At 40.3% G+C, this 24,824-nt stretch overlaps 1 protein-coding gene across 2 annotated transcripts in view; it reads right to left on the bottom strand.

Annotated features, from left to right (window-relative positions):
• Positions 1–1,580: 1,580 nt before the first annotated feature.
• dync1li1 (dynein, cytoplasmic 1, light intermediate chain 1) overlaps positions 1,581–24,824 on the bottom strand; it is a 48,947-nt gene continuing 25,703 nt past the window's right edge. Inside the window, exons 10-14 of one of the 2 annotated variants that reach the window (XM_063011942.1) lie at positions 22,451–22,495; positions 22,260–22,350; positions 19,758–19,889; positions 13,795–13,813; positions 4,952–5,040 (exon numbers count right to left, since the gene is read on the bottom strand). In XM_063011942.1, the coding sequence (XP_062868012.1) occupies positions 13,806–13,813; positions 19,758–19,889; positions 22,260–22,350; positions 22,451–22,495 (276 nt within the window). In that variant the 3' untranslated portion in view covers positions 4,952–5,040; positions 13,795–13,805. Of the gene's footprint in view, positions 5,041–13,794; positions 13,814–19,757; positions 19,890–22,259; positions 22,351–22,450; positions 22,496–24,824 lie in introns of both variants that reach the window. The other variant, XM_063011935.1, reaches the window with a different exon arrangement.

Here is a 24,824-nt window from a genome sequence, read left to right as displayed (position 1 = left end):
TCACTTTTGTTGCCGGTGGTTTAGACATTAATGGCTGTATATTGAGTTATTTTGAGAGAAGAATAAATTTACACTGTTATATAAGCAGACTACTTTTCATTGTGTCAAAGTGTCATTTTGTCAGTGTTGTCCCATGAAAAGATATACTTAAATATCTGCAAAAATGTGAGAGGTGTACTCACTTTTGTGATACACTGTATATATATATATATATATATAGTACCTTGAAACTCAACGTTAATTGGTTCTGGGAGTGGTGTTTCTTAAAATAATGTATAGTAGTGGAAGTTGATCAGTCAAATTGTTCAGACTGTTAGCTTTAGTGTCATGTTTGAGGGAATACATATGGTATGTATGGTTATATTTTTATGGATGATAATTGATGTTCTGATTGTTGTTGTCTGCAGTTGGGTGTGGGGAACATGGCTATGGGGGAAGTTCTTCTTTATGTAGATTGCCATCCCACCAATTGTTTTGCCTGTATTTGGTCCTGGTTTGTGGTATGCAGTGTAGTTCTTCAGCATTGTCTATATTTGGTGATATTTGAGTTTCTTAAAGGTGTTTAATTGATGGGTTGATGAGTCGTGATGATTTTTGTAGTTCATTATAATTAGCCTCAAAAGTTCCATTGGTATATCTACGTCTTTGTTTTTGCAAATTGCGCACTTTGAATAAAAGCGCCATACACCGATCAGCCAGAACATTAAAACCACCTAATTGTTTCTACACTCACTGTCCATTTTATCAGCTCCACTTACCATATAGGACCATCTAGAGCTTCATCAGTGGTCACAGGACGCTGGATATATTTTTGGTTGGTGGACTATTCTCAGTTCAGCAGTGACAGTGAGGTGTTTAAAAACTCCATCAGCGCTGCTGTGTCTGATCCACTCATACCAGCACAACACACACTAACACACCACCACCATGTCAGTGTCACTGCAGTGCTGAGAATGATCCACCACCCAAATAATACCTGCTCTGTGGTGGTCCTGGCCATTGAAGAACAGGGTGAAAGCAGGCTAAACAGCATGTAGAGAAACAGATGGACTACAGTCAGTAATTGTAGAACTACAAAGTGCTCCTATATGGTAAGTGAAGCTGATAAAATGGACAGTGAGTGTAGAAACAAGGAGGTGGTAATGTTCTGCCTCACTGGTGTATATGTAAATACAATATAGTTTGGAGAACTGAGTATTTTTCCACAGCATTAAAAGGAATATATATAAAAAAAACAAGACTGACAGTTGGATTAATTTAGAAGTTTAGAACCTGTGTGTTTTATGGTCGGCACAATGGCACAGCTGGTCAAATGGGTGATGCACAGCAATGTGTGAGCCGGGGGCCTGAGGAGTTTGATCCTTTTGTTGCTGTCTGTGAGAAATTTTACTTCATCTTTCAGTGTCTGTGTGTGTTCCCTCGGATACAATGGATTCCTCCCACTTCCCAAAAACAAGTGTGTTTTGTCCAGGGCGGATAATCTATCTTGAGCCCAATGTTTTGTGGTGGTATTGGACTTACCACAACCCTTTTTAAGAATTAAATCCCTGTAGTCATTAACAATAAGACATCTGCAGCCATTCCCAATAAATACAATTTTATTAGAATGCTTACAGACCTGATCCAGAGAAACATCACATTATCTTGTGAAATTACAGGACCTTGTTGTTGTAGTTTTTATTTAATTTTTTTTTACTCCAACAACCATCCAGAAGTTGGACATGAATGACTGTACATTCATGAGGGTGATTTCTGACATTGCATGCCCTGCCTCCCAGTCTTTTTCCCTTCTGATTGACTTACTGACAGTGACTTTCTCTGAATGTTCTTCCAACTATACAAACATCACTAGCTACCCTCCTTCTGACTACATACAACCTCTTTCTTAATACATACAAAGCTGGGAAGATATTTTCTCCAGAGCCAGTGTACAGAGTAATACTGATGCAAGCCTGCATGAGTCCTAGTGCTTCTGGTAATAAAGAAATGCAGAGAAGACATTGTTTACATCATATCTTATAGAAAATAAATAAATAAAACAAATCGAACAGACATGTCCGCCAGTTTAAAATTCATCTACATTGTAAAAAGCATTGGTGTAAAGTCTAGGTGTATGTGAAGTTCATTCAGAAACAAGGCACTGTAGTGCCAGGGATGCCTTCAACTTGCCTTAAAATGCACAATACTACTGCCAGCATGTTGTTTGACATTTCTGTAGTTTATGTTTAGGTGACTTATGGGCTCTGATTTACTAAGAGTTTTCAAGTGGGGAAAAATTTACAAATTGATTTACTTTGCACTATAAAGGTTTGCATGACAAGGACTGATAATTAAAAATACCTTCTTAAAAGAAGCAGGGTACAAGGTAGGGTCAATGCAAATAGATGTATTTTGCATCAGCAGTGTGATTTATTAAGCTTTAAGTAAACATCTGAATTAGTGCAGGTATTAATCTCATGCACAATTTGCACAATTGCTATTATTACGGTATGCACAATATTACAGGAAAGAAGACGAATATGGTATTATCTCAGGAACCCTAGCAATATACGCCTTCTCCATGTTAAGAGTGGTATTAAAAATGCTCCCAGGTGGCGCAGCGGGGTATGGCTACCATGTCTGCTGGGAGGATGACCGTACTATGTGGGTGTGGTCTTCAAACGCTGTGCAAGGACCCTGATTACGCAGATAGTGGCGTCTGTGCGGAGCACATGGGCGGAAAGAAGGGGTCCGCTAGGACTGCGCATGTGTCGGGCGAGCCGTGAGCAGCAACATACCCTCCTTGAATGCAATCAGGGAACTCCAGCAGCGGAAGACAGATTGACTACGCAAAATCGGAAGAAAATGGGACAAAATGCATAAATGCTATTAAAACTAATTTAAAGCTGTGGTAGGGAAGTTTTGCTGGTGACCAACAGTAGTTGTATGAAAGCTTATAGAGCAAATAATGTTTTAAAACATTGCACAAGTAAAACTGAATTACCTACGTCAAGTGGCAAGTCAAACATTTACATTTGTTCCATTATCACATTAATTCATGAGGTGGAAATGTATGTTCACAAGTGTTGTTTTTGTAAGTGGTTTTGCAGTAATAACTTTCTAGCAGTAAGTTCTTCATGTCCCAAAAGTTACAGAATACAGCTTTAACCCCCATTTTATATTAACATGGTAACAAATGTCTTGGTTAATATTATATATTTGCTTTTAGATGCATTCTAGTGCTTTTTTTTTTAACATTTTCTATGAATGTAATGTCTTCCTAACAAAAAATTTATTTCTACTTTTACATTTTCGGCATTTAGGAGACGTTTTTTTTTATATATGTATATATATTTTTCTTTATGCATTTTCTCCCCTTTTTCTCCCTTTTTTTTAGCGCGTCCAATTGCCCCATTGCGTCATGCTTCCTCTCCACCCGATCTCTGATTGAGGAGAACGAAGCTAACCCACGCCCCCCCTAAATGTGGGCAGCATGCCGTATGCATCTTATCACCTACACTTTGACGAGTGCAGTGCAGCTTAGCTGCGTGTACGGAGAGACACACCCTGAGAGCACTCTTTTCTCATCTCTGTGCATGCGCTATCGATCAGCCAGCAGAGGTCGTAATTGCACCAGTCATGAGAGAGAGACCCCATTCGGCTTAGTCCCGCCCATATGAACAACAGGCCAATCGTTGTTCATGTGGCCGCTCAGCCTCAGCCGGCAAGGCAGAGCTGAGATTCGATACGATGTATTTGAGATCCCAGCTCTGGTTCCAGCGTGTGTTTTTACCGCTGCGCCACCTGAGCGGCCTTAGGAGACGCTTTTATCCAAAGTGACCTACAGTACTGTGATAGTATACTGTCTAAGCAATTGAGGGTCAAGGGCCCAACAGTGACAACCTGGCAGTGGTGGGGCTTAAACCAGCAACCTTTTGATTACTTGTCCAGCACCTTAACCACTGGGCTACAACTGCCCTTTTACACTTACAGCAGTTAAACAACCACAGTGTGTCCTGCCTGTACCCTGATTGGTTGCTAGTGTAAGAATCATTCTTTAATTATCTGTCCAGAATTAAAGCAAAAATATTAAGAGAATGTCTTTTAATAAATAAGTCATTACTTATAGCTGTTGTTGCTCTGTTTTTTTACGAGGACTAAAGGCATTACAGCTATAAAGAATGATGCCAGTGGTCTCAAATATTCTTAGTAGATAACCCAAGTAAATTAATACAGTTTGTTTGACATCGTAGTAAATCAGAGCCTTGGTGTTTTGGTGTCGTTATTATAAATAAGCAAAAAATAAATAAGTGGAAGCCCAACACAGATTTTAGTGTGTGTGAATGAGTGTAGTGTGCACAAACTATCCAATGAAAACAGTAGTACATGAAACAGTCATGATACAGAGCAATCTGGATTGGCCACACCACGTGGCCAATCCACAGTCAAGCAGTGTTTCCCTTTTTTCACGAGGGTTAGATATAAATATGTCAATTAAAAAAAAAGGACAAACATAAAAAACACCTGAATCTTGTCAGTCAAAATGAGACATCTTACTGTGCAAAGTCAAACAAAAAGACCTACCTTACCATTTAAAATAATCACCTTCTACTTCCAACAAGCCTTAAACTCTTTTTCTACATAAGAACCGGTCGCCCTCCGTTCCTAACCCCTCCCAACCCCTTACTTCATCCAGCTGCATCAGTTGTAGGTGTATGTACATGCTTGCGTGTATATAAACAGAAAAGGCGAGGTACCGGCCCAACATGCAGCCCGGAGTCACTGGCCTTACTGGGAATATGAAATCCCCTCTTTCAGGGAGCAAAGGAAAGAGACAGGGCAGAGGTCAGAAAAACAGACGTAGAAGAAGGAAGGCCGATTCAGAGAGGGTGTACAGTAGAGGGGAGGGGGGCGTGGGACAGTGAATCGTCCTGCTTCTCGTTCAGGATTCGTCATTTTCAGCAGGAGGGGTGGTTGCGTTGGGGGCGGAGTGATCCAGGTCCGACTTGCTGGAAATTCGGTCGAGCTCCGCCTGGACGTCTGTCAAACCCAACTTGGAGCCTGGAACATACAGGACATTTCCACACAGTTAGTGCTAACATACTGTAGAACCAATATTAATGACAAGCGTTAGGAAACTACACTGTTAGAAATATTTGACTATGGTTGGATGTTTAACACCAAATAAAATAGCTAATTTCCTATTTGTTGAGGGTCATAATTAGGCTGTTCTTAACGGAAAAATGACACTAGAACAATGTAATGGATTGGTGATGTCACCCCAGTTTGGTGTGTTTTTTCCTGTTACATAGTTTAACATTGTGGCAGCACTATTAATAAGCTGAAGTGACTTATCCCATATTTTAACTTATCACTTGAGTTGGCCAAATTCACAGAGAACCAGTAAATGCACCATATTGGAAGCAAAGCTGCACACTAACAGATACTAACAGATACCAGCCAAAAACCAGGCTGAAATGCTACCCTACTTTTATTCAAATGAACTGATGCACCATGCTGGAAAAATAGCTGCAGTCTAGTGTCGGCTCAAGTGAAAATTTGATAGATTATTCAAGTTACACCATTTTGGTAACAGGGGAGGGTATCAAAAATGTGTATACAGGGAGGATTAAGACTCGCCTTCAGTATGGGTGGATTGCCTAAGTATGATGAAGATACTGTTGACACAGAGGTGTATATTGGGACTTTAGAGAGACCAGTGCAGCATCAGAGACACAAAGTGTGTGTGCTTGACTGGCTTATGATCAGCCATAACATTAAAACCACCTCCTTGTTTCTACACTCACTGTCCATTTGGTCAGCTCCACTTACCATATAGAAGCACTTAAATTCTACAATTACTGACTGTAGTCCATCTGTTTCTCTACATACATTTTTAGCCTGCTTTCACTCTGTTCTTCAATGGTCAGGACCCCCACAGGACCACTACAGTGTAGGTATTACATAGGTACTGGATCATTCTCAGCACTGCAGTGACACTGACATGGTGGTGGTATGAGTGGATCAGACACAGCAGCACTGCTGGAGTTTTTAAATACTGTGTCCACTCACTGTCCACTTTATTAGACACTCCTACCTAGTTGGTTACATTTACATTTTCAGCATTTAGCAGACGCTTTTATCCAAAGCGACTTACACAATGAGCGGAACACGATGAGCAAATGAGGGTTAAGGGCCTTGCTCAGGGACCCAACACTGGCAACTTGGTGGTGGCAGGGCTTGAACCAGCAGCCTTCTGTTTACTAGTCCAGTATCTTAACCACTGAGCCATCACTGGTTAACCTTGTAGATGTAAAGTCAGAGACGATCGCTCATCTATTGTTGCTGTTTGAGTTGGTCACCTCCATCAGTGGTCACAGGACGCTGCCCACGGGGCACTGTTGGCCGGACATTTTTGGTTGGTGGACTATTCTCAGTCCAGCAGTGACAGGGAGGTGTTTAAAAACTCCAGCAGCGCTGCTGTGTCTGATCCACTCATACCAGCACAACACACACTAACACACCACCACCACCTAAATAATACCTGGTCTGTGGTGGTCCTGGGAGAGTCCTGACCATTGATTAACAGCATGAAAGGGGCAAACAAAGCATGCAGAGAAACAGATGGACTACAGTCAGTAATTGTAGAACTTTAAAGTGCTTCTACATGGTAAGTGGAGCTGATAAAATGGACAGTGAGTGTAGAAACAAGGAGGTGGTTTTAATGTTATGGCTGACCGGTGTATTATTTTACAGAAAATTGTGTACATGATTCTTGGTGACCATGGTATTAGCTCTTCAGTGTGTTAACAGTAACCGGTTTGAAAGCCTTCGGATGTAGCTGTATCTACCCCATTATGTTAGAATGTCTGTTCTGTGAAGAAAAATGAAGTGAAATAAATCAGTGAGTAAAAGGAAGTGTTACAGTAGAAATAAAAAATTAGAATGAATAACACATGGGAATAAAATTTTATGAACATAGTATGGACATAAACATTATAACAATACACACTGAAACTATCTATACAGATAGTGCACTTATAAAAAATATACATGCAAAGGCATGCAGACAATGAAATAAAACATACACATAGGCAAGTGCAGCAGCCATGAATAAAAACTTAAAACATTATATGAGGTGCACATAAGGTAGCTCCAATACAGGGACCTTCATGCACAATATGAAATAACAGGTTTCCTAATGTGTTACAGAAAGGACTGAACGAGTTATTTTCAGACTTTTACAGTTTTCTTTTTGCATCATTCTGTTTCTAAGCATCTAACATATAATAAGGGTGATTAGTAACCTTTTTAAATAGACCACAAGGCCAAAAGTATGTGTAAATAAGTACACCGTCCTGACCACTTAGTTTAGGTGTCCACCCACATCTAGCAAAGCAAGGTTCATAAAAACATGGTTTAACAAGTTTGGTGAAGCCCTAAACTCAAACCACTCACTCTCTTAACCGCTTATCCAATTAGAGTCGCGGGGGGTGGTTCTGGAGCCTATCCCAGCTTTTCAATGGGCGCAAGGCACACAGTAACACCCTGGACGGGGCGCCAGTCCATCACAGGGCAGACACACATACACACACATACACACATTCACTTATAGGCAATGGCAATTCAGTGTATCCAATTAACCTGACTGCATGTTTTTGGACTGTGGGAGGAAACCGGAGCTCCAGGAGGAAACCCATACAGACGCGGGGAGAACATGCAAACTCCACACAGAAAGGACCCGGGCTGCCCCTCCTGGGGATCGAACCCAGGAACTTCTTGCTGTGAGGCGACAGTGCTACCCACCAAGCCACCGTGCCGCCCCACTGAACCCATTTAATATGAACTGGAACGCCATCCAAGATCAGCAAATGCTGTTTCAGTTGAATAGGCACACTTCTAATTGGAAGCCTTTCCAGAATTGTTAAGTTTGTTATAACTACAAAACAAGGAAAAGATTATATTAATACCAATTGTTTTAAGCTTATGGTCAGGTCTACATACTTTTGGCAATACTGTACATTTAGGTGAATATATGGAAATAACTATGTAGAGTTTATTAGTCTGGTAGTCATTTTCTGGTCAATTTATCCTGGTCTTGGTGAGTCTGGAATCACTGGGTATAATATAAAAACAAACCCCGGACAGGACATCAATCCATCATGGTGCCTAGGCCAACTCAGACATAGTCAATCATTTCTGTATGTAGATGCCCGACCAAGCAATTCAAACCCTGGATCCCAACTGTACTGTGCTGGCATTATTTTCCGCTTTACCTGAGCGCATCAACGTCATATTTAAAATCATATTGTGAGGTCTGAAAGTAAATTTAAAATAATAATACATTAGCCGCTCAGGTGGCGCAGCGGTAAAGTACGCTAGCGCACCAGAGTTGGGGTTTCGAATACATCGTATCGAATCTCAGCTCTGCCTTCCGTCTGGGCTGGGCGGCTGCATGAACAACGATTGGCTGTTGTTCAGGGTTAGGGGTAAAAAGTCGGATCATAGGTCCTCATAACTGGTGCAACTGCGGCCCCTGCTGACTGACTGATGGCGCCTGCACAGGGCTGAGGAATAATGCTGATGGGGGTGTGGCCCTCCGTACACAGTGCTCGTTGGTGTATGAACTCGACTCGTGCAGGTGAAAAATGCAGTCTGTACTGACTGTACGTGCCGGAGAGGGCGTATGTCAGTTGAGAGGCGTCCTCAGTCAGCAGTGAAGGGTCGAATCAGTACAGAGGACGCAATCAGGGTAATTGGACACGACTAGATTACGGGAGAAAATTGGGGAAAAAAATTAAAAAAATAATAAATAATAATAATACATTAAATGCTTACTTTATAAAACATGGGAGACAAGTAAGCCATGCCACAATCAAACTGCCAAACCTGTGACCACATAATACAGGAACTTTTACTTAAACCTAGGAAGTCTAGGCACACTTCCACCAGAGAGGCCATAACTGATTAGTGGTCTTAAATGTCCTGCTCTATATTCTCCAACCTTATAAGCTAGGGAAAGCCCTGAGTGCTGTTTTATCTGCAAAGGGAGGTTGTATAAAAGTTCTGATTTCTTTAGCATTCCTGTTCCCAAAGTACTAAAACAATTCCTCAGTAGGTTTAGAAAGCAGTAGAAGTGTGCCTATTCATTATGAACTTTTCAGAAAGTGAGTCCTCAGGTCTGGCATGGTTATGCAGAGGCATGTGAGTATGTTATTTCTATACTTGTGAGAAACATAAAAACAATTAGGTGTATTTAGCATCGTATTTAAGATATTCACTGTAGTGGTTAGGTTCAGTAATCAATCAACAAGCGTTTTTCACAAGTACAGATGCATGACTGTTTCAGGTGTGTGTGGATAAGTCCATGCAGAAATTAATGAACGATTAGATGATGTATGTTTGAAGTTTACATATGTACATGAGCTCTGCATGAACACACACCTTAACGTGGCCAACATCCCCTGGCTAACACACACGATGAAAGACATGGTTAAACAGGTTAACATGGATTGAGAAGGAAACACTTAATGAGTCACGCACAGACACACACAGGAAAAATCCACCCAAACATTTAAGTCAGTTTTTACTTTAGTTAATCGGTTCCTGCATTACCTACAATGCTATTCAAGTTTAAATGGCACACACCATTTAAGTGGCGCAAAACATACCAATTGATTGGTAAAGATTGGAAAATTGCACTCAGACAGTCAACGCTGACAAGTTCATAAGATGAGACGTGAAAAGACTGAGAGAAAATCTAAATAAAACAAAATCTGCAGGGTTATAAATATACATCATCAACTCTGACTAGTAATTTGATTATGTGGATAGTTCTATAACAATTGTAATTTGTGGCATGGTCTTCATTCGTTGTTATTGATTATTATTGACTAGAATTGATGACATCTCTGCACTGAAATAAATTGGGCTGCACCAATTACACTGAGCCATAAATCATTCAAATAAGAAAGTATTACAAAAAGCTTTACAAAAGTCTCAAAATTAGAAATTGTACTATTTTACTATATACAGTGGGGGAAATAAGTATTTGATCCCCTGCTGATTTTGTAAGTTTACCCCCTTACAAAGACTTGAACAGTCTATAATTTTTATGGAAGGTTTATTTTAACAGAGACACAGAATATCAACAAAAAATCCAGAAAAAAAACATTAAATAAAAGTTATAAATTAATTTGTATTTAATTAAGGGAAATAAGTATTTGATCCCCTACCAACCAGCAAGAATTCTGACCCCCACAGACCGGTTATGTGCCCATGAGGCACACAAATTAGTCCTGTCCCTGTATAAAAGACTCCTGTCACAGAATCAGTTTCTTCCGTTCAAATCTCTCGACCACCATGGGCAAGACCAAAGAGCTATCAAAGGACGTCAGGGACAAGATTGTAAACCAGCACAAGGCTGGAATGGGCTACAAGACCAGAGAAATGCTGGATATGACCCCAAGAACACCATCCCCACCGGGCATTTCTTTGCCTCCAAACACGGCGAGTGGAGTTGATGCCAAAGAGCTCAATTTTGGTCTCATCTGACCATATCACATTCTCCCAAGCGTTCTCTGAATCATTCAGGTGTTCATTGGCAAACTTCAGATGGGCCTGTACATGAGCCTTCTTGAGCAAAGGGACTTTGCGGGCACTGCAGGATCTCAATCCATTACGGCGAAGTGTGTTACTAATGGTTTTCTTGGTGACTGTGCTCCCAGCTCCCTTGAGATCATTGACAAGCTCCTCCCGTGTAATTCTGGGCTGACCTCACCTTTCTCAGAATCATTCTTACCCCACCAGGTGAGATCTTGCATGGAGCTCCAGAGTGAGGGTGATTGACTGTGATCTTGTATTTCTTCCATTTTCGAATTATCGCACCAACAGTGGTCTCTTTCTCACCAAACTTCTTGCTGATGGTCTTGTAGCCCATTCCAGCCTTGTGCAGGTCTACAATCTTGTCCCTGACGTCCTTTGATAGCTCTTTGGTCTTGCCCATGGTGGTCGAGAGATTTGAACGGAAGAAACTGATTCTGTGACAGGAGTCTTTTATACAGGGACAGGACTAATTTGTGTGCCTCATGGGCACATAACCGGTCTGTGGGGGTCAGAATTCTTGCTGGTTGGTAGGGGATCAAATACTTATTTCCCTTAATTAAATACAAATTAATTTATAACTTTTATTTAATGTTTTTTTTCTGGATTTTTTGTTGATATTCTGTCTCTCTCTGTTAAAATAAGCCTTCCATAAAAATTATAGACTGTTTTTGTAAGGGGGTAAACTTGCAAAATCAGCAGGGGATCAAATACTTATTTCCCCCACTGTATTTACTAGGGATGTAACGATACGCTCTACCCACGATGCGATATGATTCACGATACTGGGTTTTTTAAACAAAATGAAATTGAAGACAAATTATGACAAAGTTTCCTTTTATTATTTCTCTTAAAAATAAAATTAAATACTGTATTTGTGCTTATCTTTTATTTATCTACATAATTAATGCCCTTTTATTTCTGAGGTAGGTACAAACTATGCCAAATAATGCTTACTGTGTAAAAAAAACTGAAATGAAATTTTAAAACAAATCCAATACTATATAAATAAATAAATAATACAAATAAAGAAAGTAGCCTCACATGAATACAGTTGGCTGGAAAATCCCCTACCTGGCAACCAGGCTAGGTGAGTAGCGCCAGTGCCCTCTGCTATTTAAAGTAAATATCGGTTCATCTTAAACGAATAACCGATTCGATTCGTGGCATGTGCACCGATTATTTATTGTCTTGTGGTGCATCGTTACATCCCTAATAATTACTGTTTCAAAAAATCATCAGGGCCCACGATCAAACAACTGTCTGGTTAAAGCACATGGAACAGTGGTCTTTTTGCAAATAAATAAAACATAGGTATCACCATTCAAAGTCAAGCAAACCTAAGAGGCTGCTATGCAAGACAACTTAAATAAAAATAAGCAGCGTCGCATCAGGAAGAGCATCTGACACAACTGTGCCAAATCAGGCAAGCAGACCAGAATAATTCACTGTGGTGACTCCTAAATACTGGACAAGCCCCTGCTTCAAAATCAGTTTTTTTAAAACCAAACTGAAGACAACATCTCTCCTTTGGAAATTGTTTATTGTTTATTGGTCTTTTATTGTCATGTTTTACACTTTGGTTACATTCATGGCAGAAATGGCAGTTACTCATTACACAAAATTCTTCTGTACACAAGTTTGATGTCAAACACAGGCCTGGACAATTTAGTATCTCCAATTCACCTCACTTGCACGTCTTTGGACTGTGGGAGGAAACCAGAGCTCCCGGAGGAAACCCACACAGACACAGGGAGAACATGCAAACTCCACATAGAAAGGACCCGGACCGCCCCACCTGGGGATCGAACCCAGGACCTTCTTGCTGTGAGGCGACAGTGCTACCCACTAAGCCACCCCTCCTTTGGAAAAGAATTTGTGATCAGAAAAAGAAAAGAGAAGTGGTCATAGAACTGATCAAAATTTTACCAAAGTTTGTTGAACTGAATATCAGGCATGATGTATGTATATTTTTGACCCAGCATTTTTGTGATATTTTAGTAAAACAAAAACACATTCCCTGTACATATGCGGTGGGGAGCAAAGGTCTGACACTACTACATTATTCAAAAGAGAGTCTTGTGACTAAATGCCCCTATAAATGTTTATTGGCTTTTAGGTCAGGTGCCTGTGGAGTAAGTCCATAACAGTCAGCACTTCCGAATCTTCTTTGGCTTTCAAGAAGTTTTTTGCATTTTTCCCCAATTTTTCCTCCCAATCTAGTCATATCCAATTACCCGATTGCATTGTGCTTCCTCTCTACTGATGTTGATCTCCATCCTGTTTGAGTGGAGCCACGCCCCCCTCTGACACATGTGCAGTACCGACTGCATCTTTTCACCTGCATGAGGCAAGTTCATATGTGGATCAGCTTTGTGCACGGAGAGCCACACCCTGATCCTCACTATCCCTCGTCTCTGTGCAGGCACCATCAATCAGCCAGCAGAGGTCGTAATTGCAACAGTCAATCTTTCATGTAGGCTCCCAGCCTGCCAGATGGGAGAGCTGAGATTCAAACGACGAGTTCAAAATGTCAGCTCTGGTGTGCTAGCGTGTTTTACCGATGCGCCACCTGAGCGCCACAAAGTCGTTAATGTTTGCAATGAAAATGTATTAAATTCAAGAAATCTCGAATCATAATCAAAGAATTTTAAATAATGGTCTGAGACTTTTGGCACCCAATGTACATTTCTAATTTTTTTCTACAGTTGCAGTTAATGTATCTTAGGGTGGACTTTCCCTCTTACATTTACATACATGAGCCAATATACAGACAGATGCACATGAAGTTCATCATAGGAGAAAACGTGTTAGTGCTCAGTGGTTGTAGTACAGCACTGTGGGTTCCACATATTTTACCTTTAGACCCCGCTCAAAAATTAAGCTGCAGTAAGAAGATTAAAAATGAAGTGATAAAAACATAAAATGAAAAAAGAACAAAAAATAAAGTGCAATAAAACTAAACCATTCATAAGGTTACATGGTTAGTTCTAGCAGGTTTAGGAACTGCATAGTAGGTTGTTTAGAATGTAAGTTTGATTCATTCAGTCCAAACACTCAATGCAACTGTCAGTTTGTCCATCATTTGAAATACATCATAATAAGTAAATTAGAGCTAGGTGGACTGTGACAGTTGTTGCTCATGTTTGGACAAACAGTTTGTTATTATTATTTTAGTAAAACATGCAGTAAGGATTTTTCATTTGTTTTTACCGTTGCAGATGTCAGAGATCTGGTACAAATGCATTGTGGTGGTGGTGGAGGAGGAGGAGGAGATGGGGTGGGGTTTGAATGGTGGGAGAGATAATTAAGAGGATAATGTAAGAACAAAAATATAAATATAAAGCAAGCACAAATGACAAACTTCAATGCAGATCATGGCAAAAACGCCAATAACAAAAAAAATAATACAACAAAGATGAGCTTAAATAAAAAGAGGACACTTGTTTTATTTACAAATACCTGCAAGTACCACATTTAAAGCATCCACCATTGGTGAAAAATAGAAAAAGGGGTTGGCTAAATTTGGTAATTCCAAATTCAAATTCCCCAGACACTCTGTAGTTGGATAAAATGAAATGGAATTAACTGTGATCACATTACATGCCTCTTTAAGAGAAACATTTTATACATGTTAAAGTGTCTTTTAAATAAATAGAAATCTCAGATTGCTGTTTCTAATTGTCATTGTTTAATGTATATCTGCATTAAATGTGTATTTGCAGAGTTTACTTTACAGGGGAAAAAAACAAAACATGAAATGTGGTATGTGCATACGATAAGGCGCATTTATTATATACCAATCAGCCATAACATTAGGACCACCAGGCTAATACGTTTCAAAACAACTAAGACTTACAGTGTATCACAAAAGTGAGTACACCCCTCACATTTCTGCAGATATTTAAGTATATCTTTTCATGGGACAACACTGACAAAATGACACTTTGACACAATGAAAAGTAGTCTGTGTGCAGCTTATATAACAGTGTAAATTTATTCTTCCCTGAAAATAACTCAATATACAGCCATTAATGTCTAAACCACCGGCAACAAAAGTGAGTACACCCCTTAGTGAAAGTTCCTGAAGTGTCAATATTTTGTGTGGCCACCATTATTTCCCAGAACTGCCTTAACTCTCCTGGGCATGGAGTTTACCAGAGCTTCACAGGTTGCCACTGGAATGCTTTTCCACTCCTCCATGACGACATCACGGAGCTGGCGGATATTCGAGACTTTGCGCTCCTCCACCTTCCGCTTGAGGATGCCCCAAAGATGTTCTATTGGGTTTAGGTCTGGAGACATGCTTGGCCAGTCCATCACCTTTACCCTCAGCCTCTTCAATAAAGCAGTGGTCATCTTAGAGGTGTGTTTGGGGTCATTATCATGCTGGAACACTGCCCTGCGACCCAGTTTCCGGAGGGAGGGGATCATGCTCTGCTTCAGTATTTCACAGTACATATTGGAGTTCCTGTGTCCCTCAATGAAATGTAACTCCCCAACACCTGCTGCACTCATGCAGCCCCAGACCATGGCATTCCCACCACCATGCTTGACTGTAGGCATGACACACTTATCTTTGTACTCCTCACCTGATTGCCGCCACACATGCTTGAGACCATCTGAACCAAACAAATTAATCTTGGTCTCATCAGACCATAGGACATGGTTCCAGTAATCCATGTCCTTTGTTGACATGTCTTCAGCAAACTGTTTGCGGGCTTTCTTGTGTAGAGACTTCAGAAGAGGCTTCCTTCTGGGGTGACAGCCATGCAGACCAATTTGATGTAGTGTGCGGCATATGGTCTGAGCACTGACAGGCTGACCCCCCACCTTTTCAATCTCTGCAGCAATGCTGACAGCACTCCTGCGCCTATCTTTCAAAGACAGCAGTTGGATGTGACGCTGAGCACGTGCACTCAGCTTCTTTGGACGACCAACGCGAGGTCTGTTCTGAGTGGACCCTGCTCTTTTAAAACGCTGGATGATCTTGGCCACTGTGCTGCAGCTCAGTTTCAGGGTGTTGGCCATCTTCATGTAGCGCAACAATTTGTCTTTTAAGATCCTCAGAGAGTTCTTTGCCATGAGGTGCCATGTTGGAACTTTCAGTGACCAGTATGAGAGAGTGTGAGAGCTGTACTACTAAATTGAACACACCTGCTCCCTATGCACACCTGAGACCTAGTAACACTAACAAATCACATGACATTTTGGAGGGAAAATGACAAGCAGTGCTCAATTTGGACATTTAGGGGTGTAGTCTCTTAGGGGTGTACTCACTTTTGTTGCCGGTGGTTTAGACATTAATGGCTGTATATTGAGTTATTTTGAGGGAAGAATGAATTTACACTGTTATATAAGCTGCACACAGACTACTTTTCATTGTGTCAAAGTGTCATTTTGTCAGTGTTGTCCCATGAAAAGATATACTTAAATATCTGCAGAAATGTGAGGGGTGTACTCACTTTTGTGATACACTGTATGCCTAGTTCACACTACACGGTTTTTGCCCTGATTTTCGCTCGTCGACTGGTTGTGCTAGATTTGCCGGCTCGGGAGCAACTCGGCGTCCGCTTGGCGATTGAAACTCGGCTCTCAATCGCAATGTGTGAACTGCTCAACAACTTGATCCGAGCGGCTCGATGCGAGATTTCTAGCATGTCGAATATCTGAATCTGAGTTGCCCAACTGGCAATGAGTGCTATGTCGAACAGCCAATGAGAAAGCAAGATACGGTGTGAGGGGAAACACAGGGGAGGAGTTGTTAAAAGGTGGGATAGGGGCATAATATAGTTTATATCAGAATACATCGGCACACACACAAGTTTTACAGTATTTCTGACCTTATCGTTCTCTACAAAATATAGCACCAACGCTGCATTGCAAAAAACATTTATTAACCTCCAACTCACTACAGAACAATAAATACTCGCGTAGCCAAATCCACTCAGATTCATTTATTTTTTCTCCTTGCTTTTACACTGCACATCAGCACACAAACTTTGATCGCTCGCTACTTGTTGACGTGCATTTTTGGACATGATATCATTTTAACCCCTCGTCACTTCTCGCGTAGTTTGGGAGACCAGAGATTCCAGTTGGTGATAGATCATGTAGTGTGAAACCCCCTATCGCCGATCAGTCATGTAGTGTGAAAAACACAACGACTTGAAAGACTCCCGATAACAAGAGATCCAGTTGTGTAGTGTGAACTGTACAGCGACCTGACGACTTGGAAAGTCGTGTAGTGTGAACTTGGCATTAGACTCTACAAGCCATCTGAAAGAGTCATGTAGTATCTGATACCAGAACATTACCATCTGTAGACAGCGAGATGGATCCTACAGTGGATCCACTTCCACAGATAAATAATGCAAGGTAGACAAGAGTTAGCATGGGCACTTTGACTGGCGTGTGACTATGCAGCCTCATACACTGTGTTGAGACACTGCAGTTCATTTTAATACTGGTGATCAGGTCAATTTTCTCAGGTCAGTAGATCCTGGCTTGTCACTCTACGGGCCTCTGTTTGTGGGTAACACACCTCAACCCATAATTCTGCTCACTCAGGTATTTATGATCTAGCTCACTCAGTTATTCATGCCTGATCATGTTGCTGTGTTTAACACGTGAACTACTATCAGCCCGACATTTATTATAACCATGACATGCACAACACAAAGGTATTGCCATCCACATTTTTAAGGGATGGTCCTAATGTTTTGGCTCACTGGTGTATGTATTTTTTATTTAAATACAGTTACAATTGGAAATATTTAACCCTCCATATAAAATAAGGATTTTCTAAATAGAGTTTGTTTTAATTTAAGTCTTTATCAGTTGATTGATATAGCATTTTAGAGCATAAGGATATTTTGTTGTTCAATTTTTCAACCCTTGCATAATATTGCTGATCTTTAGATCATACATAAAAGCAGTAGGTTTTAACTTGGGTTCTGAAATAATTAAATGGGACATTAAACCATTAGGAACTCAATAACGACCCTTAATTTGCTACATATGTGAGGTGTTATAAAAACACCACCTATAGACATGTTCAATGTGTGTTGTAATCATGATGAACACTAAAAGGCTGTAACAAAAGTGGAGAGTGGAGAAAATTTGACTGCACCAAAAGGAAAACGTTCATAAGATTTCTGAGCCCATGAACGTTCCTAGAGACAACACTGAGACACCACTGAGAGTACTGTTGGGAAGTTCCAAACCTAGGGCACAGCAGCAAACCTGCCTGTCTTTGGGAAAGAGCCCAAAAATTCATCCAGAGGTCTTAAAAATATTATCAGGACAAAGAAAATCCCAGTGTTACTGCTTATAGGATGACCTGATAAAGACTGGGACTAATGTGACTAATAACTGCTGATCACTTAACAACAAAGGACTTCATGGTTGGACTCCACAATGCACAGGAAGCACAGGAATGGTCAACTGAAATACACTTGAAAAAATTTGTTCTGGTGCACAGTTCTATGCAGTGACAGATCGAACTGTGTGGCTGTATGGATCAGAAGTTTGTCTGGCAATAGAACTGCAATGTTTTATAACCAGAAAAATACTCTTTCCATGGTCAAGCATGGAGGTGAGTCAGTGATGCAGGTAAGTTTCTCTGTTGCAGGAACTGGCATTGTGGATTCACATAAATACCAAGGCATTTTGAAGAGACATTTTTTGCCTTCTCTGCTGAAATCAAACCCTGGTGATAACTGAACTTTCCAGCGAGACAATGACTTGTAGACAAGTCTAAGTCAACTTTGGTGGGATTTAAAGAAAGCAGTTGCAGCACAAAAGCTGTCAAACCGTCGCTCAGGTGGCGCAGCGGTAAAGTACGCTAGCGCACCAGAGTTGGGTTTCTAGATACATCGTATCGAAACTCAGCTCTACCTTTCCGACTGGGTTGGGCGGCAGTATGAACAACATTTGGCTGTTGTTTAGGGGCTTAGGGGTAGAGTCGGAGCATAGGTCCTCATAACTGGTACAACTGCGGCCCCTGCTGGTTGAATGACGGCGCCTGCACAGAGCTGAGGAATAACATTGAGGGGGGTGTGACCCTCCGTGCGCAGTGTCTCTCGGTGTATGAACTTGGCTCATGCAGGTGAAAAATGCAGGCTGTACTGATTGCGTGCCGGAAGGGGCGCAAGTCAGTTGAGTGGTGTCCTCAGTCAGCGGCAAAAGGATTGAATCAGTATAGAGGACACAATCAGGGTAATTGGACATGACTAAAATAGGGATAAAAATTGGGGGGAAAAAAGTGGGAAAAGATAGATAATTAAAAAAAAGAATAAAAAAAAAGCTGTCAAACCTCAATGAGCTGGAGACATTTGTATGCAAAGAATGTATAAAATTACAAATTAATAAAGCAAAAAAAGCTCCACTTATTAAGGGCACCCCCCTATTTCTAAGTCACAACAACATGCACAATCTTCCAAATACACTATATAGACAAAAGTATTGGGACACCCCTTCTAATTATGAATTATGAATTTATGTGTTATAGCCACAGCAATTGCTAACATGTGTAATAAATTAATTATATAAAGTAAATTAAGTGGTTTCAACTATGCAGCAACAGGTTAGGAAATGTCTCGACTGTTCCAGTAAGCAAGGTTTATAAAGACATGAAGAAAAATACCCTGCACAGAACCCTACCCTCAGCTCCACTGAACAGCTTGAGAATGAACTGAAACATCAATGAGGCTTTCTTGACCAACATCAGTGCCCAGCCACACAAATGTTCTTTTGACTGGGCACAAATACCCACAGACATACTTTAAAGTTCAAAGAGGAGTGGCTGTTGTTCTAGCTGAAAAGATCGCATGAAGGTCACTCTATTTTAATACCATTTGTTTTTAAATGGCTCACCAATGAAGCTCATGGTCAGATGTTCGAATACGTTTGGCTATATAGTGTACTTTTTAATTTAAAACTCAAATATTTGGACTGAATTTAAATAAAATGATTTAAAAAGACAAACATGAACAAAGTAAATGATCATCAATGGTATATATGGATTTTTTTATGTGAACATGATTAAATATTTAGGCACCAGTGTTTTAAAATGATCTAAATTCATATAAACAACTGAAATGGTGCATTAACATGAAAAATGATGTGCTTTCATTTTTACATAGAGTAAAACTATAGGTCATTGATCCTCCTACCTGATTTGCGGACCGTTCCAGGAGTGTTGCTACCTCCCCCTGCAGGCTGGCCGCCAGGTCCAGGAGAGCCTGCTTTTTTTGTCAGAAGGCTGTTAAAGAAATTAGCCAGCACGCCCTCGCTCGTCTGCCCACCTGCCACCAAGAGGAAACAAACTCCATCAGTTTACACCAACAAGCCCATGGTTATACAGAGAACACAATCTCCCAAGAGCTGTTACCTTCACCCAGGTGAGGGTTAAAAAGAAGAGGAAAATATAAAATAAAACCAGTGGGAACAAATGAAAGAAAGGGCAATGGCACTCCTATTACTACCAGTCAGACCAGTCTGTGATTAGGAAATGTCACTAAGTCGAATAGTCTTCAGATGTTTACTAAACTAACTAAAAAAAGAGGTCGTTTTAAGATACTGGACTGTTTTATTATTAGAGCTACAATGTACAACCCCAAATCAGAAAAAGTTGGGACAGTATGGAAAATGCAAATAAAATAAAAACAGTGTTCCTTATATTAACTTTGATTTTATTTGATTGCAGACAGTTCGAACACAAGATATTTCATGTTTTGTCTGCTCAACTTCATTTCATTTATTAATATACCTCCATTCCTGCATTTCAGGCCTGCAACACATTCCAAAAAAAGTTGGGACGGGGGCAGTTTAGGGCTAGTAATGAGGTGAAAAAACTACATAATGATGTGATTCCAAACAGGTGATGTCAACATGTGATTGTAATCATGGTTTGGTACAAAAGCAGCATCCAGGAGTCTTTGATGAGCAAAGATGATCAGAGAATCTCCAGTTTGTCAACAAATGCGTGAACAAAAATTATTAAAATATTTAAAAACAATGTACCTCAAAGAAAGATTGGAAGGGATTTTCATATTTCTCCCTCTACAGTGCATAATATTATTACACCATTCAAGGAATCTGGAGGAATTTCAGTGCGTAAAGGCCAAGGGCGCAAGCTTAAGCTGAACGTCCAGAAGCAGCGTCGACTTCTCTGGGCTCTGAGGCATCTAGGATGGACCATCATATTGTGGTCAGATGAATCAGCAGGACTTTTTTGGAAAAAATAGACGCTGTGTGCTCCAGACCAAAGACGAAAAGAACCATCCAGACTGTTATCAGAAACAAGTCCAAAAGCCAGGGTCTGTTATGGTATGGGGTCGTGTCAGTGCCCTTGGCAAAGGTCATTTACACTTTTGTGATGGCAGCATTAATGCAGAAAAGTACATTGAGATCTTAGAGCAACATATGCTGCCTTCAAGACGTCATCTTTTCCAGGGACGTTCATGCACTTTTTAACAAGACAATGCAAAACCACATGCTGCACACATTACAAAGGCATGGCTGCGGAAGAAGAGGGTAGTCCTGACCAGTCCCCAATAGAGAATGTGTGGAGAATTCTGAAACAACCCCGCACTGTTGCTTATCTTAAGACGTGCTGAAACACTAAATCACTTGGTATCCTCGGTGCCAAAACGTCTTTTAAGTGTGGTGAAAAGGAATGGCAACATTACAAAGTAGTAAATGCTTTACTGTCCCAACTTTTTTGGAATGTGTTACAGGCCTGAAATGCAGGAATGGATGTTTATTAATAAATGAAATGAAGGTGAGCAGATAAAACATGAAATATCTCAGGTTCATCCTGTCTGCAATCAAATAAAAGTCAAAGTAAATGTAAGAAACTCTGTGTTTTTATTATTTGCATTTACCATGCTGTCCCAACTTTTTCTGATTTGGGGTTGTCATAATGTACACTGTGGACATTTACAGTAATCAAGTCTGTTTGTTTAATGCATTTGCGCTGCTAAACTCAGTTTTGTAAGTCAAATCTTGAGTTCAATGAATCATCATAATCGTTCCCATCTTATGCAAATCTCTTTTTTAAGCCCAGTGTTGTCCAAGGGTGGAATCAACATCAAATATTTCTTTGTCAGCTTTTACCAACAATGTTAATGTGTGACTAGATTAAACTATATTCAAAATAGAGCTTAAGGAAACGCAACTAATACTGTATCACTATTCATAGTCGGTCCTGGGGTACTGCACACGTGTCGGAGGGGGCATGTGTTAGTCACGGCTCTCCTCAATCAGAGTAAGGTTTAAGATCAGTAGAGAGGAAGCGCAATGCAATCGGGTAATTAAATATGACAAAAAAATTGGGGGGAAATGTAAAGAAAAAAAACAAAAAACACACACACACACAACACACACATAATGCCTTTCTTAGTTTTGAGTTTTTTCCAAAGCTAATGTCTGATAAATATTTTAATAAGAAATACAGAATTACTTTAACAACAATAAAAAAAATTGGACTGGCTGGAAAGAGGAGGAATTTGTCCCAGGTGCAAGGTGCAATCCTAGAAGGATCAGACCACATGATGAATGCAGGGCAGATGTAGCCAAGACGAAAGAGAACAGAGAAAAAATAAAGGGACAGACAGTCCTCAGTACACAGCTCTCATACACACCTTTTATGTTGGGATCAATCTTCTTGGTACCTGATTGCATGGGCATTACGTTGGCCACGTTAGCGGCTGCTGAGCGGTTGGTCGTCCTCGGGGAGCCGGTGGGAGCTCTGTTAGAGGTGTCCTAATGCATGCACACACACAAAAACAGCAAGAGTCACAACAGATGGACCGATTGCTACAGATAAGACTGAACTTTTCAACATTTAAGAGGTCATACATACCACTGGCCTTCCTGCACTGACTGGAGGCTGTTTGGCTAGTAGAGTCTAGAAACAGAAAAAAAAGCTTAATGAGGTTTTTATATTCATTTCATAATCTATTTGTGCTGTTTTCTGTGAGGTAAGCAAACAAACTTTGGTTAGAAAATGCTCACCAATGCATCCTGAGTTCAATGATTGAGATTGGGTTAATATTTTGGGATCATTAAACGATATTTCTCATTAAAAGAAGGACATTCATGTCCTTTGTAGCTTGTCCCTCTTCGAAAAAATGAAAGTGGCCTGTGTGCAGTCACTAAAGTCTTTATGCCTGATAATATCAGCTGCATTTAACACATGTACAACGAGTAACTACCATCACTTCAATTTATAGTTATCCCTGACCATTGCATACACAATTGTTACAGAATAGGCATTAGGCATTACCATGCACAATTGTTACAGAATAGGCATTAGGCATTACCATGCACAATTGTTACAGAATAGGCATTACCATGCACATTTTCAGGTGTGGTCCTAATGGTTTGGCTTAGGAGTGCTAAATTTGCATAAAAATGAAGAAACACTATCTGGTATACGGCCACCAAGAGTCAGATTCTACATGACAGCACTTAATAATACTAATAAACCATGCTATAGATATTAATGCTTCAAATAAAATTATAATAAAATTGTACATATAATTTCCATAATGTCCTTTTTTTTTTATTAATAAAATTCAAATAAAATTCATTTTATTACGATATGAGTGATCTTCAAAACGTTTCCGCACTTTCATATTTTCATTGGAAATGGTGAGGGCAGGAGGAGTAATTGGTCGTATCTGAGAGACTAAGAGAGCACTTGTCTGGATTAAGCGCCATTTGATTTCCACCTTTTTGGACCGCTCAAAAAAGCTTTAAGGGGAAAAAAGATTTTCATGTGATGATGATGTGAAACCAGCGGTGCTTTCAGTGGCTACGCGCTTAACCAAAAACATTTTTTGCTGATGGCATTAAAAAGTTAATACGACGCTGGAAAAAATGCATTGAAAGGTGACTTTGTAGATGTGATGTAATTTGTTTTTGAAATTCTTAATAAAGAGAGTAAAAAAAAAAAAAGTGTGGAAACCTTTTAAAGGACCCTCGTAGTTAATTCTTTAGAGGCCCCGTTCATTCTTCCCTTAACACGGATCGGTCGTCCTGTCCCCTTTGCAGAAAAACAGCCCCAAAGCATTATGTTTCCACCCCCATGCTTCAGCAAACTTCAGACGGGCCTGGACATGTACTGGCTCAAGCAGGGGGACACGCCTGGCACTGCAGGATTTGAGTCCCTCTCGGCGTAGTGTGTTACTGATGGTAGCCTTTGTACTTCGGTCCCAGCTCTCTGCAGGTCATTCATCAGGTCCCTCTGTGTAGTTCTGGGATTTTTGCTTACCGTTCTCATGATCATTTTGACCCCACGGGAAAAAAAAGTGTGGAAACCTTTTAAAGGACCCTCGTAGTTAATTCTTTAGAGGGTCCCTGGATTTGTGCTACTACATTTTTCAAGCTTAAAACGACCAGCAGTGAGCTTGCAGCAGGCTTTGAGCAGCTTTACCTGTACTACAGTGTTATTTAATACAGAAGCAGTTACAGTATGCCATCAAGCTCAAACAATTACACCTGAATTCCCTAAAAATTTATGTAGCAGTACAACCAATTAAACAGTTTGTTAGGCTGCATTTAGCTTTGGTAGCGAACTCAGCTGTGTACTGAGTCTAGAACTCTTTGATAATGTATTGGATGGATGAAAGACCGTTCTTATAAAACAGGGGTGTCAAACTTGTACACAAACTTGTACTCACTTTACTATCTATCATTAAATTACCTTCCTTCTGCTTTAATTTTCTCTTCTTACACAATTTAGGATTATTTGTAAATATTTCTTGGAAAACCGCCTCAGTTAAACGCTGATGTGGAAACTCTGCCATCTAGTGGCGTGATGCAGTCACTTTGCAGGTCACAAATTGGAATGCATTGTCGGAGATGCAGTTTATGTACGATTTTACAGTGTATTTTAAGACAATCATACGTCTTTTAAGCTCTCACGGGCCACATTAACTTACGTGGTGGGCCGGATTTGGCACGCGGGCCTTGAGTTTGACATGTGCTATAAAAGATGCTTCCAAATTGACAGCACTGACCTTGAAGAGACCACTTCCTTTGGAATCAATGAAGTATCTACAGTGGGGCCAAAAAGTATTTAGTCAGCCTCTGATTGTGCAAGTTCTCCTACTTAGAAAGATGAGAGAGGTCTGTAATTTTCATCATAGGTACACTTCAACTATGAGAGACAAAATGAGAAAAAAAATCCAGTAAATCACAGTGTAGGATTTAAAAAAAAAAAAAAAAAAAAT

The sequence above is a fragment of the Trichomycterus rosablanca genome, chromosome 2 (assembly GCF_030014385.1).
Source record: "Trichomycterus rosablanca isolate fTriRos1 chromosome 2, fTriRos1.hap1, whole genome shotgun sequence".
Classification (NCBI taxonomy): domain Eukaryota; kingdom Metazoa; phylum Chordata; class Actinopteri; order Siluriformes; family Trichomycteridae; genus Trichomycterus; species Trichomycterus rosablanca.
The sequence above is the reverse complement of the archived record's forward strand: the minus strand, read 5'-3'. Positions and strand labels throughout refer to the sequence as shown.